Consider the following 18,311-nt stretch of genomic DNA (forward strand, 5'->3'; position numbering starts at 1 on the left):
GAAAAAAACACTGGAATCAGGGATTTGTGGGCACGATGGAATCCAGAGACACCTGATTCAGATACAGCATCTTACTGCTGAGACAGTGAAGTATTTGTATCAGTTGTGCTCCTCCCTGTGTCTGTCACTAGTCCTACAGGACAGATAAAGTGCTGCAGGAATCTGCTGCTGCATAAGCTGAAGAGCTGCTAACTAAAGCCCTGAGATCTGCACGTTGCTGCTATAAATAAAACATATGATCAAAACCCCCTTATGAACTTTGTATAAATCTAATGTGCTTATTATATACAGTGAAATGTAACAGTGTTATTTAGCAAAATAAAGATGATGCATCAGAGAAAAGTGTTGTATCAGTGTCATTCAGTGTAACCTTGTGTGTGCTGACCCAAAGTTTGACTGCAGAGCTTCATCAGTAACAGAAAGTGATCTGCCCCCTACTGGAAGACTTTGGGAATAGGAAACAGGTGTGATTTACAAGATCAGTCATGAATAATATGGTGGTGACAACTTTATAGTTAAAATCGTGCACATATGAGTCGTGGTGATGAGAACACAACATCAGAAAAACACCAGCTCTGAGTTTTCAGTTTTATTTAAGGTTCATTTTTCCAGACCTGCAGAGGACAGTTGACTTCCTTTAAGCGCCTCGATTTCTTATTTTTTTTAAACCTCGCAACATCATGTTAAAACCCATTGTATGACTCTGTGGTTGGTTTCTCCTGGATGAGTTTGTTCATTTTGTGAATACTGTTAAATACAGAACAGCAGGAGGGGGTGGGGTGGGGAGGGGGGTGGTAAGAGAGAGAAAGAGAGACAGAGCGAACACGGATGAGAGAATTAAGACTTCAAAAAAGAAAAAAGAAAAACGGCGGTGGTCCGAGAGGCCGGTCGCGAATCCTAATGGGTGAGAGCTCCTTAAAATAACCACTACTACAGTACTCACAATTGTCTCGCTGCATCTTTCTTTATGACACAGGCTCACATACAGTTGCTAAAGTCAAATACAATATTGCATAATTTTCAGCAATCGTTAAGAGTCCTCCCTTCACTCACTCAAGCTCCTTTCTCTCATCTGTTCATTTTAAGGCCTCGTTTAAGCCCTTCTGGGTCGAACAAGGGGACCAGTTAACCCTTTCACTATCATCGTGGGTCATTTTCCTCATCCGCCTAATCATTGTCCTGTCTACTTGGTGGCTGTCCATGTTAGGGCTAGCTACTGCAGGTACCACACAGTGGCACTGTGAGTAAGAGTCTAGCCCTATTGCTCAGGATGTGTGCCACGATCTCCCAAAGCCCTGGCTCCCTGCGGTTAGGCAGTGCTCTATCCTCTGATACAGAGGTTCAGCGAAAATTTCCCTCCAGCAGGACGGGGCTACTGAGAGCCCTCCACTGAAGGGAATGTGGGCTAAGTGGCCTCTCAGGCAGACCATTTGTGTCCCTACCTAACAGGGAGCCCATGCATAGCCTGTGCCCTCAACTCCCATGTGTCATCTGCATTCACCCTCTTCTCACCAAATCTCAGCTTCTTTTTATAGGACATTTCATTGGAAAAAAAAAACACTCTCAAAAAAAGCTAAGTGCCAACCCCTTTTTCTCTCTCTCTCTCGCGCCTCTTCTTATCCGCTTCTCAGCTGGAAGGGTTAACCGTTTCGGTCTCCTGTCAAAGTAGGGAGGATGAGGGTCTTTGGGGCAAAGCTTCAAAGAGCAGATTCACAGCTTGTTTCATTCCTCAAAACCTAATTGCAACTTTCAACTTTCAAAAAACACAAATGTTGTTCATGCTTACTGTTACATAATTTTTTTGATTTTTAAAAAAGACCCCACTTCAGCTGATTTGTCTCGTTGCCAGTTTGTAGAGTTTGTGAACTCTTGTGTCACAGCTGGTCGCCTTGATGCTCTACTTTTTTCTTGTGCTCTCCGTAAAACGGCAAGCAACACAATGATTACCCATGTTAACGCCCAGAACTAGGTCTAAAGATTGGTGATGGTAGCAGACAAAGGGTCTCGATAACTTGTGGGCCACAAACAGAAACAAAAACAAATAGGCATTCGGAGTAGACAATGAAGGAGGGGGGAAGAGAAAAAGAAGAAAGCATGTTTGTTACTTTGTTAATAATTTTGTCATACTCTGCAGATTGGTGTGTATTGCATTGGGGGGGAGGGGCAGAACAGGGTACAGGATGAGTGGGTATTAAGTGGTAGTGAGGGGAATGGATGGGGTGTCTGCTGTAGTCTGTGTTCAGTGGCGGTCCACGGCGGCACTCTGTAGCAGCTCTGTGGCAGGCTGTCCTGGGGGTCTGAAGGCGGTCTGGAAGCCTGGGGGCGGGGAGTGGTACTGGCTGGCGGGGTTGGCTGTGGGTGGGGGCATGTAGGGAGCCCAGCCGCCGGCGGCTCTGTGGTGGAGTGGGATATGGGCGTCGAGGAGGCCGCTGTGGAGGGGCTGGGGCGTGGTCACCACTGAACTGGACGGGCCGTCCATCTCTGTGAGTGCCTGCAGGGATTTGAGCCAGTGTGGTGGGTTGTCGTCCTGGAGACAGTCTAAACTGTTGCCTACCGAGGCCGGGATGCCTGTGGGAGGGGGGAGTAAATACAAAGAGTGTAAAGCAAATACAATTCCTTGACCAACAACAAAAAAATCATCAGAAAGTATTTTGATAACTGATTTATCCTTATTCTCAGCAACAATGATAAGACAGTTTTGTAAATGTGATGACTAAACCAAATAATGAAATATAAAAAATTGTGATTGTTAAATCATATAATGACCTGCATTGTAGTTTCTACCTGTGATGATAGCCGGGTCCATCCAACTGGCTGTACCATCCCAGCTCAGGCTGTGTGAGATGCCTACCGGCCCTGTCGGCCCACCGATGTGATTAACACTGTTGGAGGATGAGGAGGATGAAGACGAAGAGGAGTTTGGGAGACCCCCGAAATTGATATTGATGTTGGGCAGGAGAGCTCTGAGGCCGTCCTGCCACTCTTTTACATTTAAGCCGTCTATAGAGCCACTGTTTTCTGCAGGAGAGGAAAAAACACGTGTCAGTTCCTCAGGCGTCGGAAACACAGACTAGTGGTTGAATGCAGAACTGCGACTGTTTCCTCTGTAAAGTCAATAAAGATAAATAAAAACAATAGTAAACAGTATCTTAACGCTGTGTGGAAGTGGACATACACTGTGTGGAATTCAATGACATCATCATGTAATGCATCTGCTCAGGATTTTAACATGAAAAGTGACACAGGTGTCCTGTACCTGAAATGGGGATCCCTCCCAGTCCTGTGTTGTGCTGAGGGGGCAGATTCAGGTCCAGGAAATTACTGTGTGAGGCAGCACTGGCTGAGTGGTTCAAGTGTGTGAGGTTATTTCGTGTGGGGACGCCCATCCAGGGGTGTCTGGCAGATGGCTGCTGTTGACTGGCCTGGCTGTTCTGACTGCCGGGGAAGCTGAACGAGCTGTAGATGGCTCTGTGGTGGAGCTGGGGAAGGCGTGGCAGGCCACTGGGGAAGTGGTGGGAGGCGGCGCTTGGGTTGAGGGGTGGCAGGCCGGGACCGTGATTGCTCCCGTGGGAGAGGAGCCCTGGGGACAAGGGACACTGATCCTGTACCGACAGCTCCTTCTCTATCAGGTCGGCCAAAGCCTTGCGGGTGACATCGAAGGGATCGAAGCCCAAGTCGTCGTCCTGCTGTTTGCTGGACGAGCCGAAGCCAAAGGCCGCCTGCCAGTCTGTGGAAGAAGACACTGGTATTGTGTCTGCGAGGAAAGAAGACAGATACAAGTTGAAGTGAGAACATCTTACATGACTGACTGCCATTGTATGGTGCATTAAGAGCTACATCTGTGACCGCTCAAAACATTTTAGAAGACACCAATTGTGTTTGACAGGTCAGAGTCTCCTGATCTTAACATCTGTGCATTTGAGGGTTCCCATATCACTGCAACAGCTGTTGACACAGAATTAGTTAAGATTTTTGGTTTTACCTTCAAAGTGTTTTACACACAAAACGAAGTGTTACTACAGGCTACTATACCCTATAAAAAAAATAAGGCTAAAATACTTGCATCTCTACACAGTTTGGGACTCTGGTGCTTAGGTTCAACATCTCTTGTTCTTATGCTGACTTTGTGACAATATGTAACTACTCAAAGGAGACCAGAGTTATGACTGTAATCAAAGGGTTGAAGAACAGTAACAATTTTATCTTCAGCACATTATATTCAGCCTTGTGCACTAAATTGGCGGTTTGTCTGGTAACAGGCTGAATCCCTCAAACTGTCTCTGCAATGTTTTTCAAAAGACCTTTTGAAATCTTATTCAAGACTAACATATTTAAGAGGACTACCAGGAAGCCAGAGACATCATTCAGTGAAGTCATTTCCTATAAAAAAAGATTTTATTGAGTAAATGGTGATGCCTCTGACTACAGATTGACTAATCTGTAAAGAGGGGGCAGCCCTCTAAAGCAGTCTGCTCGTTTTATTATCAAGAACAATTTACAAACCCTGCAACAGCAGACAATGCAAACGTAATAAGACACCACCATTACAGTCAATATAATGGTGTAAAAAGCTTATGGCCACTGTATTACGAAAACAAATAGTCAGGATAAAGCAGATGAATCCATCATTTCAAAAATGTTGCTGTGACTTTGTGCCACTGTTTTAAAAGCACAACAATTTTCGTTTAATCCCAATTGCACCTGATGTGAAGAGGCTCTGTGGTTCAGGAGTCATGGGCCAGTCAGAGCTGCCGCGGGGGGAGCTGGGGAAGGGGGGCAGGCCGGCAGGGAGTGGGTTAGGGTGTCTGAAGTTGCTGTTGTCTGAGAAGAGCGACTGGGACTCGGCTGCCGCACCCTCGAAGGGTGACCGGGCTGTGAGGTCTGACACACTGATGGGCACCACCAGGCTGGGCTTGGTTAAACCCGGGGGAGGAGAGGGGGAGTCACTGGTGGGCATCTAGAAAAAAAAAAGAGAAAGAAAAATGTTTGTGAGTTCGTCTGTCTCAGACCAGAGTTACTGTCATTTAAATGTAACTGAAATAATAGTTTAAGTAGTCTTACCGGTTGTAAAGTCTCTCCATTCACCATACCTATTGATTCTGAAGGTTTGTCACTGGGACTAAAGACAGAAAAGACATTTATTTAGATACACATTTTTCACATCTCTAGCTTTTATCTCAAGTTTTGATATCCAAAAGAAGTATTTGGGGTTTTAAGAACCAAAAACCATCTCTATACAGTTTGACATATAATTCTCTCATGCTTCTCAATAGACCTTTAGAAATACAGGGCCTTTTTTCTTGGTCTGCTCTGATTGACTGAATGTTTTCTGAGCGACTTACAGCTAACCCACACAGAGATAATGAAGAGTAGCCTACAAAAACTTGGTAAAACTCCCCGAGCAATATCAACGTTTAAATTGCAAAAACGGACAATCAAATCGAGTCAAAATTTGTTGTGTGGTATTTCTTGTAAACCGAAGGATGGAAAACGATATATGCTTTTCTGACATGCAGTGATTGTACAGTTTCCCTATTTTTACTCTCATAGCTTGTTGGCTCCGAAACATTACATATCATTCATAACAAAACTGAGAAATTAAAATAGTATCTTCTACAATGTGGACCCTGTGAAGATGATAAATCATTTTTTGGAGTATACAGCAGTGATGAGGAGGAGTTGTCAGTGTTACCTGTTACTGTCACAGTTGGAGGAGAAGGGGGACAGGCTCGTACACTGACCAGGACCCAGGTCTGTATCTAGCCCGTCTGAAGTAATAACATCTTGGTCTAGATAGTCTAGCAGCGGAGGGGACTTGCGATCCTCTGAAAGCCCATTGGCCAGTTTGTTATGCCCTGACAGTGTTGGCCACCCATCTTTCCCATTGCTATTGTTGGATCTGTTGCAAAGCAGGAGAAATCAAAACAAAGTTCGCCCAATACTACGAGCTACATTGGAGGTAATAGGACAAGGAACATAGAAGAAATGACAAAACAACCTCTGTGTGGAGTTGGATTTACTCTTCGACTTCTCTGTACCACATGCTGGAGGTTGTAGAAAGCTAGGGTTAATTTTATAGAGGTCTTGGAGGAGTTTTTGCTCGTACTCTTGATGTTTTCCCGCCTAAGAAAAAACGACATAACATGAGATGACTGCTTTTTCAACTATTAACAACTCATACAGGACAGAGAGCGAAGATGTATTCTTAAGACTTTTACCTGCATCTCCTCTTTAGTAAAGCTAGCCGCTTCATCCCCCAGCTCATGTAGATACATACAATCAGGTTTGGGACACTGCATACTTTTAAGGAAGTAACTGCAGTACTTTGTTGTGCCTAAAGAAGCCTGGAATGCAAAAACAGATACAAGCAGAGTTAAAAGGATACAAGAAAATGTGAAAAATAATGTGAAAAATCAAGGACCCTTCTGTCTGATGTTTTGTTTAATCTTTATATACACTGCAACTCTTTCAAACTGAGAGGAAAAAAAGTAAACTAAGAGCCATATAAGTTCAACTGATGAGGATTCTCACCTTGAGTGTTCTGCCATCAACAACCACATTGTTCACACACTGTATTGCTCTTAAGGCGTCTTCAGAGCGGATGTAAGTGACATACGCGCTAGCACTAGGCCCCTGAAAAAAGCAAAAAAGCAAACAGTGGCTACTTAATGATCCAATAATATAATCTATGAAATGTTCCATTATTAATTATAAAAAATTGATATACAAAAAGTACAGAAAAAAAGATACCTAAAACAATGCTACAGAAATATTTAGCAACTCATGGTAACATGAGTTGCTAAATATAATATACACATTTCAGTAAAAGAGTTAACAACACAGGTTTTCTGTATTTAAATAAATTATATCGATAAACCTCTGATAAAGTTTATAAACCTATCTACTGCGTGTTCATCCAGTCATTAGGATTTGACCACTCACCTGTGAACCGGCATATGATGTGCTATTGTTGATGACCACTTTATGGATTTTCCCAAACCTCCCAAAATACTCTGGTCGTTTTAGGACCTGTAGGCACAATGTGAAGAAATAACAATGACCAGAGAGCTTTGATGGACTGTGACATCTCAAATACACAATGTTGAACACAAGCTTTTGACTTTGAGGCTTCGGTGGGGGCCGCACTGAGACCTTTATATGTCCATGAAAATCTCTTCCTATCAAGATCTTTTCAATCTTCACACTGTGGATGATAGTCAAGCTCAAGATAAATCTACCTTCACAGCCACTACCTTATCCATATCAAAGTTATCATTTACAACACACCAGCAGCACAGGTCTCACTAGCTGGTGAGCGATCACTCTGTACTCACCTCTGGGTCGGCGAGCCGCTGTGAGAGCCCAACCACAAACACCAGATTTCTCTGGACCACTCTGACACTTGCCAGATGTTTGCGGTTTTCTGTCACCTTCTGCTTCTTCTCGTTCTGTTTCTGCTTCTTTTCATTCTTTATCCTCTGGATCTCCTCCTGTGACAGAGGCTTGTACACAGCTGGGTCCTCTGGGTACGGCTACACAGAGAAAACACAAAGAAGTTTTCGTCCATCGCACGAGAAAAAAAGGCCTACTCTTCTAAATGATGTGGCTTTGTGAAAGATAGAGTGGGATGGAGGCCTTTAGCTGTCAGTGTGGTTGTTTAACAGGCTTTAATTGCCAAACTGGTAATGCTATAAAATTCACTTGATGACAAGCTGATATTTAAAATGACTAGCTATTGTAAAAGGGGGATTGAATAGTTAGTTTCCACCCTGTGTTCACAAAGCACATCACCTCTGCTGACACTACAAACAGCTCAGTGTCCAGTTGGGATGAATTTCTCTGATTCTGTGGTCGTTGCAAAGTTTCCTCACCTTTCTGCAGGCAGGGCACAGGCCGTTCTCATCTGTGCGGATGCGATGCCAACAGAAGCGGCAGATCTGGTAGCCACAGGTGCAGGGGAAGAAGTTGACGTCATCAATTTCCAGCGGCTCCATGCACAGAGGGCACTCCATGGGGTCATCCTTCATTTCAGGGCTGTGGGACATCCTATGGCACGGCTGGTGTCAGTGTTGAAGTTGTTCACAGAGCACAGGGCTACGGAAACAGAGAAAGGATGGTGAGTCTGAGAGTTCCCTCATGGCACGAGTGAAAATAATGTCAGCCTTCTGAATTCTTTCTACTATTAACCCTCCACCAAAAAGGGTATGTTTTTATCTGCTTTTGCTTTTTGTTAGTTAGCAGTATTACACAAAAACTACAAGCCCAGAAGAAGTATTAATGACTGTGTACAATTAAGAGCAGTTTGTTTGGATGTCAGGAGACTGTGGGGCCTTGACCGATATATTTGCTTTTTCTGAGTGCTATTGTACTTGAACCTGTTAACAAGTGAGCAGGATGGGTCTGCTTCAGCAGCAGAGGGGAAAAAAAACTCGGACTAATCACACACTGGCATATTACTATATAAATATCATCCATGCAGAGTTTTACCCAGTCAGCAGCAGATGAAACATAACACTCAGTTGACAGTTTATTAGTTACACCTTGCTAAAAACTACTGCAGTCTAATGAAATATATTTTTACTTTAATGACAAATATAGTGTTCAGTCTATGATTAAACTTTTTAAAGAGGTGTTGATCCAACTTTTGGTGGCTGTAGTTTGTGGTTGAGCTGAGGTGCGTAGCATTACTTATATTATATCTCCTCATCAACCCCATCAAGGGTAGATTCAATATTTGAAAAGACTATCGTTATATTTTGGAGATAAAATAATCCATAGACAAATAATCTGCAGGTAGGGCTGCAACTAGTGATTATGTTCACAATGACAAAGTTAATAATTTAGGTAATGAAATAACAAAAAATAGAGGAAGTCAAAAGCTTCTTCATTTGCCTTAATCTGTTCGAACATAAGTAATAAAAAAAAACACACACAAAAAAAGATTTAGTTTAGGAAGTGATATGGCAAAGAAAAGGAGAAAATTGTCATGCTGAGAAGCTGAAACCTGAAAATATTTGGCATCAGAATCATTTCTGATAGCTTTCTCTCAATGTATAGATTAGTCGACTAATCCTCTCAGCTTTATGTGTAACTGTTTTAATGATCAAGACATTATGAATACTCAGACAGAAGTGTAAATCTGAACGTAGTTTACTCAAGCCTCTGCTTGTAAAGTGGAAAATGAATGTCCATCCTAACACACAGGCTAATAGCAGCTCTACTGATAGCTGCTGCGGATGTTGTGGTATCTTTGGTTGTATCTGGCTGACAGTGCCTAACTCGACACAGTCATCCTGGGCTTTACTGGGGGAATTTAAAAGGAATCGGCGTTTGTTTACGATTGAAGTGGTTAAATGTTATCGGTTCAGTGTGTACGTGTGACAACACCGCTGTCGTCACTCTGATATAACCCCAGTGGATGATGACAGGGAAATGCCAACATTTCCCTTTTACTGTAGCTGGCAGCTGGTGAATACTCATGTAAACCGGGAGTCACAGCTTCACCTGCAGACACCAGCTGGAAGCTAAAGTCGTGTGTTCAGCCTAAACACCCAGATAGAGAGGCTGGTAACTGTAGCTGCTGTCTTCTGGATCCCACATTATGACAGATGTTATTTGACTAACGATAGGCTAAGCTAACATTGGGCGCAAATTAGGCGAAAGAAGCCGGTCGGGCTAGCAGCGGATATCCAGGGGTGATTGGATGTGTAACCAGCAAAAACAAAACCCACAGAGGTGCATGCCATCTGGCTACTGGTGTTGAACATGTGAATAAACGCATGACACGCCGTTACTGTTTATCCTACATACGAACTGACAGCTTGAAGCCTGCTAACTGCTAGCGTGCTACATTATCATGAAGACGTACGGCGCGGCCTACACAGGCTAGCGCTGGGCTGGAGGAGGGTAACCGACACAGTAAACAACTGACACTGCTCCCACGACACTAACACAACACGGCACTAACACAACCCGGGCTCCAGGAAGCTCTCGCGTCAGTGTGTGAAGTCGTGGGAGACCCAGCTCTCCTGTGATCGATGAGGGAGAGTGGGTGCTGGCTAGTCCGGCTAGCAGCCCGGCTAGCGCTAGCGTCACTTACCCTGTCCGTATTTAGCTTAGATTCCACTCCGAGGGAGTCACACCAGATTGGGCGGAGACTGCGGCCCAGTGTATGTGAAATGTCCAAATTTCTACGGACGGTCACTTAAGACAACCGTAGACGAGTTGGTCTGCTGTGATTAAAAGGCTGTAAAGATGTTTCTGCCCCTTTTCTTCTCTTGGTATTGTAGAGACAATTTACGCTCAAACCACCATCTTAGCTAGCATTAATGTTGGGAGGAGGGAATGGGGCAAGTATGCCGTGCCACTGAGTCTGCGCAGCAGCACAGGGGCATTGTGGGAGATAGAGTTTTCCGGGAAAAAGTTCTATGCCAACATGTGGAACGGGACTTACGAGATGAAGGCAAATGGGCAAAGTGCATTGAAAGTAGTGATGGCGAGATGGAGCTTCATGAAGATGTGACGCTTTGCATCCAATTGGTTCACTCGTGGGCATAAGCTTCATTTGCTCTTCCATCGTGGCCGGCTCGCTTTGATAACCACCACCTACGTCATCAACACACACCTCGATACGCGCGTCACAAAATTCCTCCTTGAATACTCGAAACACACTTCGAAGCCACGACACGAAAGAACTTTTTATGCACTTTTAATGACTAATTAAAAGTGCAGTTCTTCACAATTAAAGGTTCTTTAATTGAATATGTAAATTTTATTACGACTTTTCCAGACAGTTTAAATGTCACATGTAATAGAAGTCAGTTTAATACCAGTTTTATGGTCATGCAGATATAAGTATGAATAATGTGCCATGGAAATATCAACCAAGTGCATTAAGTTACGATCAAATATCAAATTTTTGTCATTATTGTATGAATTTTATGTTTAGGAATTGTGTTGTATTTTATCTGGAACCTGAGCCTGAATAATGAATGACATATCATAACATACTCATGTCCCAACGACTGCTGCTAATGTTGTATGTATGTATGTATGTATGTATGTATGTATGTATGTATGTATGTATGTATGTATGTATGTATGTATGTATGTATGTATGTATGTATGTATGTATGTATGTATGTATGTATGTATGTATGTATGTATGTATGTATGTATGTATGTATGTATGTATGTATGTATGTATGTATGTATGTATGTATGTATGTATGTATGTATGTATGTATGTATGTATGTATGTATGTATGTATGTATGTATGTATGTATGTATGTATCTGTCTGTCTATCTATCTATCTATCTATCTATCTATCTATCATTACACTCTGAGCCTATATTCAAGCAGTAGATAATGAATGAATGGATGGAAGTATTATTCAATTAATGAAAACAGACATTCTTATCTAAGATCTATACATAACATTCGAGGTTTGGAACAATGCTTCTTTTCAGTCAGTTTTCTCAAGAATCACATACAAAGCATTTTACAAGTAAAATTACCACTAACAGGCTGGACTTCCTCCATCACTGCTGTTCAATATGTAGTTTTCTGCAGTATAAGAAATCAAAACACTAGAGAACCTTATATTGTATATTCTTATAATTTATTCACAAGGATTTGTAATCATGAGCTCAAGTTAGGGGTCATAAATCAGTTATATCAAATACAATTTGTGTTACGTGTTATCAAACATTACATTTATTTTCTCAGCGTTTCATTTTGGTTTCACATGAATCCAAGGCTAAAATCATAAAACACTGAAACATCTGTTTAAAAAACATTGCGCTATAATCCAAATTCTTCTCACGTTTCTCTGCCAATGTCCCAAACTGATTGAACAACTGAATATGTTCAATCTACATGCACCTGTAGCTCGGTTTGGGCCAGTTCTGAGTCTGGACTTTGTTTAGATCTACTGAGTCAAAGGTGAGCGTGGGGTCGATGGGGTGCGGTGATGCCAGGGACAGCCGTGCAGCCAAGAGCCCCATCCGAACACAGCTGTGTGTGTCTCGCCGCCGGAGGATCCCTGCCATCAGAGCGCCTGCAAGACTGAAGAGAGAGCATAGATGAGTGTCCTCTGTGGGAACTGTTACTGGCAGAGAGAATACAGATCATTGGAAATGAAAAGTGTCTGAAACTGTGGCTGCAGAAGAAAAAAGAAGGGAAGAGAAAGAAAGGTGAGGAAAAGTTTTGGCACCTGTCTCCTGCTCCTGATACATTCACTGTTTCCTCTGGCGTCACGGGCAGCGCCGGGTAATGTACAGCACAAAGCTTCCTGCTCTGAAAGTGTAGCAAAAACCATCCTCACTTTTACTGTTCTGGTAACCTTCATCATCATCATCATCATCATCATCATCATCATCATCATCATCATCATCATCATCATCATCATCATCATCATCATCATCATCATCATCATCATCATCATCATCATCATCATCATCATCATCATCATCATCATCATCATCATCATCATCATCATCATCATCATCATCATCATCATCATCAACATCAACATCAACATCAACATCAACATCAACCCCATCGTCATCATCATTGTCATCATCGTTATCCTCGTCACCATCACCACCATCATCATCATCCCCATACATTATACTGTATGTATGGTCAGGCAGTCCTTACCCTCCTCTGTTGTCTTGGCTGCAGGTTGACCGAGCCTGCGTCCTGCTCTCCACACACCAACACGCCATGAGCCCCCAGAGTCACCACCAGACAGTGAAGATGCTCCAGAAGGGGGCGTGAGAGATCCACAGCAGCACCCAGCACCTCCTCCAGAAAACTTGGCAGCACTGACACACCACAAGACAAAACCACATCCGCAGCCTGTCACACTGTTCACATTTTTAACAAGTGACCTAGCTCTAACCACTGTGGGTCGAAATGTCTAAAGTTGAACCATTCAATACTATTTTTCTGCCTCTCTGGCCTCCTTCTGTTTACCTTCAGGTGTTTGGATACCCAGTGTTTTGTTCATGGTGCACAGCTCCGCCAGGTTTGGGGACGAATAGGACAGAGACTTCCAGGCGTCAGACAGGAAAGGCTTACAAGCCTTTTCTGAATCAGTTGGCTCGTACCAGACTGTGACACACATCAGTGGTATACATGAAATAAACCTTGTGTTGACAATCTTTCATTATCATTTAGTTACCGTCTACCAGTGCTTACCGTTGATATTGTGCTTTTTGGCAACACCACACACATAGTCAATAGTGGAGACAGGGATATTTCCATCAAGACACACAAGAGTGGCTGATGAAAGCTGCTTCTCAAACTGCGACACCTAGAAAATGTAGATCAAAGATAGAATAATAATAAATAAAGTGTAGTAATCAAATAAGTGATGTTTATTTCTATGGAACCTTCGATAACATAGCTGCTTCACAGATACACATAAAATACAACAACAATTTTAAGGATTGGTTAAGAGAGTATAAAATATAGATTGAAAACTAATGCAAATAATAATTTTCTTGACAGGAGTATTGTTTATGTATAAATGTAAAAGGCTGTTCGGTTTACTCTCTTTGGAAGACAAAGAATATTTACATCGAACACATTAAATATGAGCCTGTGAAGGTAGGATCAGATTCAGGATCTCTTTTTCTTTTTTCACTTTCTTTAACATTGTGAGATGGAGCGTTGTTCAACCCTAACCCGACATATTTAGGTTATTCATATTTACGAGTGTATGCAATTTGGTGCAGATCCGGATAAAAATCCAGATCTAGTGAATTTATTGGAGCTATGGGCTCTACTGAGCGCCATTCAAACTTACACACTGCTCTGTGATTTGCTGGTGAATGTCCATGTCGCCCAAGCCGAGGCTCAGTTCTCCACTCTCAGTGAAGACAGCACAGTAAGTAGCTGTGCTTTGTCCCCCCAGCCTGGCAACACCACTGGTGTTCTTACAGAAACAAGAATATAACATTTGCCTAATTCAGTAAGAAGAATCTTAATCCTGCTTAGTGACAGTCACCTGTTGATGTGCACATACCATATGTTTACAGTAGTTTAACACGGCATCACCGTTTGAATCAGCTCCAACAGCTGAGATGAACAGAGGCCTGTGGCCTAATCGACTCAGAGAGTCTGGAAGACAAACACCACAGAAGTGAATGTGGCACAATCAGGTTTTAAAGTGTTGATGGAAACGTGCATGAACATAAGATAAGGAACTCACCAGCGATGTTCCGTCCTACACCACCAAATGACTGACACACACTTCCTGGGTTGGTCTGTCCAAACTGAAAGATGTAACAACTGCTCTCAGACTATATTGTATGTTGTTATAAGACCTGTGGATAAATGTGTTGTAAATTAAACTTACGTGAATTGTTTTTGCTTTTCCTTTGGCAATGAAATCTACATTTATTCCTCCAATCACAACCTGTAAAATAAAAGCACTAAAGGTTCTGTATTGTGCCAATATATGACTTCTGTGGAAATACTCCAACATGTGTGTTTGTACTCACGATATCTGACTCTGATTGTGATGTGTGTTTTCCAGAATGATGAGTTTTATTTTTTAACTTTCTCTCATTCATGAGTTCTGACAGTGCGCAGGCGATCTGACTTCCAACTCGAGCATTGTTATGAATGAGAGCGATGTCTTGAAACATTCCTGGTTAAGGACCGTGTATTACAGCACATAGGTAATCGGCAGGAGACAATTAAGTTTACTGTAGTTTAACTCTGTCAGCCTGAGAGGAAACACATTTATGAAATGTTTTTTTTCTAAGAATTTGATATGATCACGTTTCCTGTTTTCTTTGGTTGATGTTTTTAGATTTCTTCAAGGATACTGGCCTGAAGGGACTTTCCTTTAGTCAGCTCATTGACCTTCTGAAGAATAAATGGGGTCACATCTCTTCCAGTGATTCGTTTAGTGCTGAGGGAATCAAATAGACAAATAAAAAGTGAGGATTTCCCCATCAAATTCTCCATTGATGTAGAAAATGACTGCTGAGAAAGCGACAGATTGCAAGAGTATAACAGACTTTCTTTACCTGGCCTCTGTCACTGCAGCCTGTACAGCTTCCTCTATCTGCAGGCCAGCGGCTGCATGCTCCTCTGGGATGGGCACCGCTAACAGGACACCGCTTTGAAGACCCAGGGACAGAGTGCTCGCTGAAATACATAGAATACTGACATCCAGACTTGTAACAAAAAATGACATAAAGCACGACAATCCAATTGCACAATTGGGTTACCAACTGAAACATATTCTGTGTTTAATATGCCTGGACACAGAATCTGTTTAAACTCTAGGACAATCTTCAGGATATGAAATGTTCATATACCAATGAGTTTTGCAGCTTCAGTCGGGTTTTCCGCCTGGCACGAGGAAGTGAATCCACTTTTAGGAGAGAAGAATGCTGGGAAGTTCTTTGACTTCCCATAAGTGGCTACACAGACGCCATGTGTTTCCTGATTAAAGATACACAACAGAAGAAATAACCTATTTTAGTTTCATTCCCACATCTCGAATAATACAACACAAAATATTGCTCACACATATTTGGCTGTATAAAAAGTCTCCACTCAAATAGTATTTAAAAATGATCTCCAAATTCTTACGAGGAATTCAAGGGTGCGACCAATATCCAGAATAGACTTGACCCCAGCAGAGATCACAGCGATGGGAGTTCTGCTCAGCTCTGTCAGATCTGCACTGATGTCCAGACCTAAAGGAACAATCATTAAGTCAGTGGAGGCTAATGATAAGACTTTATGTAACTATTATGGCTCTATAAATAAAAAACTCATTCTTCTTCACATGCCCCAAAAAGAGTTAAGTCAAAGTCACAATCCTGAGTCCTGGTGTTAATACACAGGAAGGTCTTCCTCAGAGTGAACTATCCTGACACCAGGTGGGCTCGGCCCTCGGCAGCTGAATCTGTTCATGGTCTTAGTCACCAAATCAAGTTGGTATATGAGGATGTCATTGTTTATTTTGAGAAAGACCTCCATGTAAAAAGAGGCAAAAACCATATAGTCTGTCTATCATCACTATTTGCCAAGATAATTATCTTTTCTTTAGAGTTATAGGTACTGTATTATTGAGTCCAGGTGGCTTGTTTCCAGTATGGTGAGTGTCATCTTACTGTTCTCTCCGTCTCTGTGAACTCCTCCGATACCACCTGTGACAAACACAGGGATGCCCGCTCGATGGGCAGCTATCATCGTGGCTGACACTGTCGTTCCCCCAGTGAGCCCCTGAGAAAACACACAAATACATACAGGACTGACTCAACCGCACCATAATGAAATATAAACTCACTTATTTCAAGCGGATGAAACCCTGCAACCAGGTCAGCCATCATGTATATCAGGCTGGTACGAATTCCCATTGGCAGCAATATTACTAAACCAGGGGTTCACAAACTTTGTAGTAAATGTAAAATATAGAAATCTAAAAAGAGCTACTCTTAATAAATACATTTGATGAAAGTAAATGTATTGAATTAGGATTTTGAATTGAGGACATTTACATGAAAGGGAGATTTTTAGAGTTTCTACTGTAGGTCAAACAATCTGAATACTGTTCTTATCTGAGCTGAATGGCCTCACTTTGCTGGTGACGTATGGCAGATCCCGACGGGACACCTTCACGGAGCTCCTGCAGTGCGCGAGGTGGTCCAGCTCCTCTGACGACAGGCCGACGTGAACTTTGCCCTTGATCACTCCAACCGTGGCTGGCGTGGCCCCTTCAGCTCGAACGATGGCCTCCACCTCCTTTGCTGTGCTGTGCAATTACATCGAGAAGGATCATTGTCAAGGATTTAAACAATCAGAGTGCTGGTATCAGAGTGTGTTGACGGCTGAAGGTCATGCAGGTGTACCTCAGGTTGTGTGGATAGGGCATGCCGTGTGTGATAATAGTGCTCTCAAGGGCAACCACTGGTTTGTTTTCTGCCAACGCCTGTGATACAGATGAATGAACTCTGAAGAGGCTGTCTGAGAGGAGAGATTCACAAATCATCATCATCATCCTCATCGTTACACTTTGAGCTGTGTGTGCAATATTTTTTTGGAGATTTCAAAGATAAATGTACCATGTTTGCACCATGTGCTCTGATACGTTGTGATTCCTCTTCTCAGGACCAGTGCAGGGACGCTCCTCAGCATTCTCCTCATTCTGCTCAGATTTTGAGGGAAACCCTGAAAACACTTCAATGGGAAAGAAAGCAGAGTCAGTGGATCCTCACTGATCAGTCAACTTGAGTTGATCAACTGTCTTTCACTGTTACAGCCTGATAATGTCAGTCTTCCCCTCCAGTATTACTCCTATTTGCATAAATACCAAACATGATCGGACAATTTCTAAGTTTAAGATGTTCTGATGATAGCTTATTTTGACTCATTAGAGAGAGAAATGTTCTTTCTCATTGTTTGATTAAAAAAAATATATACACTGAGCAGCTGATGATCATCATCTCTGCAAGTTTTCTTTACAGCTGCCAAAAAATGCAAACACCAAGACTCTAAAGAGACAATAAGGTTGATTAAGACAATTTCTTGCAGACTTTTATATAGTGGAAAAAAGTGTGTCCATTCTGTGTTCACGCATACAATCTGTTTAGGTCATGTGTTTGTCGAAATCAGAACAATAAACAATATTACCTCAATTTCTTGCAGGAACTATCAAACAGGCTCCCACAAGCTGTATCACACCCCGCAGTGTGTGTTTTCTGGCACTGCAAGGCAAGTCCAAACCAGCTATTGTGAGGGTTTTCTTTGCTCCAGTAAGTAGGGACAAATTCCCACCACCATCCCCCCTCTTGGGGCCACTCTCAAAAACTTACACCCAAAGTCCACAGCCAGCGTCTGTGTTATTATCACATTTTACTCCTATGTCACTGCATCTACACAAATTATTATACGATCAATATTGTGTTTGATGCATAAAGCAAATAAAGTTCATGGTACAGATCTAATTTGTTAACACTGTTCATTTAAAAGCTTTAATTTGTAATCAACACTTCATTAATGACACAGAGAAGATCACAGACATCGATTGATACAAAACCACATTACATTTAAACCATCTGACCATCAAATTGCTGGAAAGAAGCCATCAACATTAACTGAATAGCTACCCTAAGTTTCCCCCAGCAGAGTTTAGTGCTTACCTTCTCCAATGCAACTAAAATACTGGAAACTTTGCCCAGAGGGTTGAACTTTGACCTGAACACTGTTTACACAGCCCACAAGCATCAACCACAGATCGCTGTGCTCTAAACTACAGTCTGGAACTGTCTCCTGGTGACC

General features: G+C 42.4%; 2 protein-coding genes across 3 annotated transcripts; both read right to left on the reverse strand.

Annotated features, from left to right (window-relative positions):
- Positions 1 to 576: 576 nt before the first annotated feature.
- Positions 577 to 10,320, reverse strand: cnot4a (CCR4-NOT transcription complex, subunit 4a). Of its 2 annotated transcripts, none has more exons than XM_061076608.1 (13): positions 10,100 to 10,320; positions 7,872 to 8,094; positions 7,335 to 7,532; positions 6,943 to 7,029; positions 6,532 to 6,633; positions 6,219 to 6,344; positions 5,999 to 6,123; positions 5,693 to 5,899; positions 5,062 to 5,119; positions 4,702 to 4,957; positions 3,257 to 3,754; positions 2,785 to 3,018; positions 577 to 2,568 (listed from the first exon to the last, which is right to left on the reverse strand). In XM_061076608.1, exons 2-13 carry the CDS (start codon positions 8,043 to 8,045, stop codon positions 2,240 to 2,242), a joined length of 2,394 nt encoding a protein of 797 aa, XP_060932591.1. In that variant the 5' UTR covers positions 8,046 to 8,094; positions 10,100 to 10,320; the 3' UTR covers positions 577 to 2,239. The 2 variants fall into 2 exon arrangements, with proteins under 2 accessions (XP_060932591.1, XP_060932589.1); XM_061076606.1 differs by having other exon boundaries at positions 2,767 to 3,018.
- Positions 10,321 to 11,613: 1,293 nt separating this feature from the next.
- On the reverse strand, positions 11,614 to 18,172 carry zgc:136858 (uncharacterized protein LOC678543 homolog). Its single transcript, XM_061076006.1, has 19 exons — positions 17,664 to 18,172; positions 17,096 to 17,210; positions 16,883 to 16,997; positions 16,611 to 16,785; positions 16,145 to 16,256; positions 15,618 to 15,724; positions 15,341 to 15,467; positions 15,047 to 15,167; positions 14,843 to 14,928; positions 14,513 to 14,649; positions 14,368 to 14,427; positions 14,221 to 14,284; positions 14,035 to 14,129; positions 13,816 to 13,944; positions 13,206 to 13,320; positions 12,981 to 13,118; positions 12,663 to 12,829; positions 12,217 to 12,299; positions 11,614 to 12,068 (listed from the first exon to the last, which is right to left on the reverse strand). The coding sequence occupies exons 2-19, from the start codon at positions 17,175 to 17,177 to the stop codon at positions 11,876 to 11,878; spliced, it is 2,106 nt and encodes a 701-aa protein (XP_060931989.1). The 5' UTR covers positions 17,178 to 17,210; positions 17,664 to 18,172; the 3' UTR covers positions 11,614 to 11,875.
- Between the last annotated feature and the right edge of the window lie 139 nt (positions 18,173 to 18,311).

Source organism: Limanda limanda, chromosome 8 (assembly GCF_963576545.1).
Source record: "Limanda limanda chromosome 8, fLimLim1.1, whole genome shotgun sequence".
Lineage (NCBI taxonomy): Eukaryota > Metazoa > Chordata > Actinopteri > Pleuronectiformes > Pleuronectidae > Limanda > Limanda limanda.

Bases quoted from the DNA above. Each gene is read 5' to 3' on its own strand.
- cnot4a (XM_061076606.1), bottom strand. From the start codon at position 8,045: ATGTCCCACAGCCCTGAAATGAAGGATGACCCCATGGAGTGCCCTCTG. The intron at 5,900-5,998 runs GTTGTTTTGTCA...GCTTTGCAACAG, and splicing joins AAATCCAACTCCACACAGAG to ATCCAACAATAGCAATGGGA. The intron at 2,569-2,766 runs GTCATTATATGA...CCCCTCCCACAG, and splicing joins AGGTAGAAACTACAATGCAG to GCATCCCGGCCTCGGTAGGC.
- zgc:136858 (XM_061076006.1), bottom strand. From the start codon at position 17,177: ATGAGGAGAATGCTGAGGAGCGTCCCTGCACTGGTCCTGAGAAGAGGA. The intron at 12,300-12,662 runs GTAAGGACTGCC...CTACACTTTCAG, and splicing joins AGCCAAGACAACAGAGGAGG to AGCAGGAAGCTTTGTGCTGT. The intron at 12,069-12,216 runs GTGCCAAAACTT...CTCTCTCTTCAG, and splicing joins GTATCAGGAGCAGGAGACAG to TCTTGCAGGCGCTCTGATGG.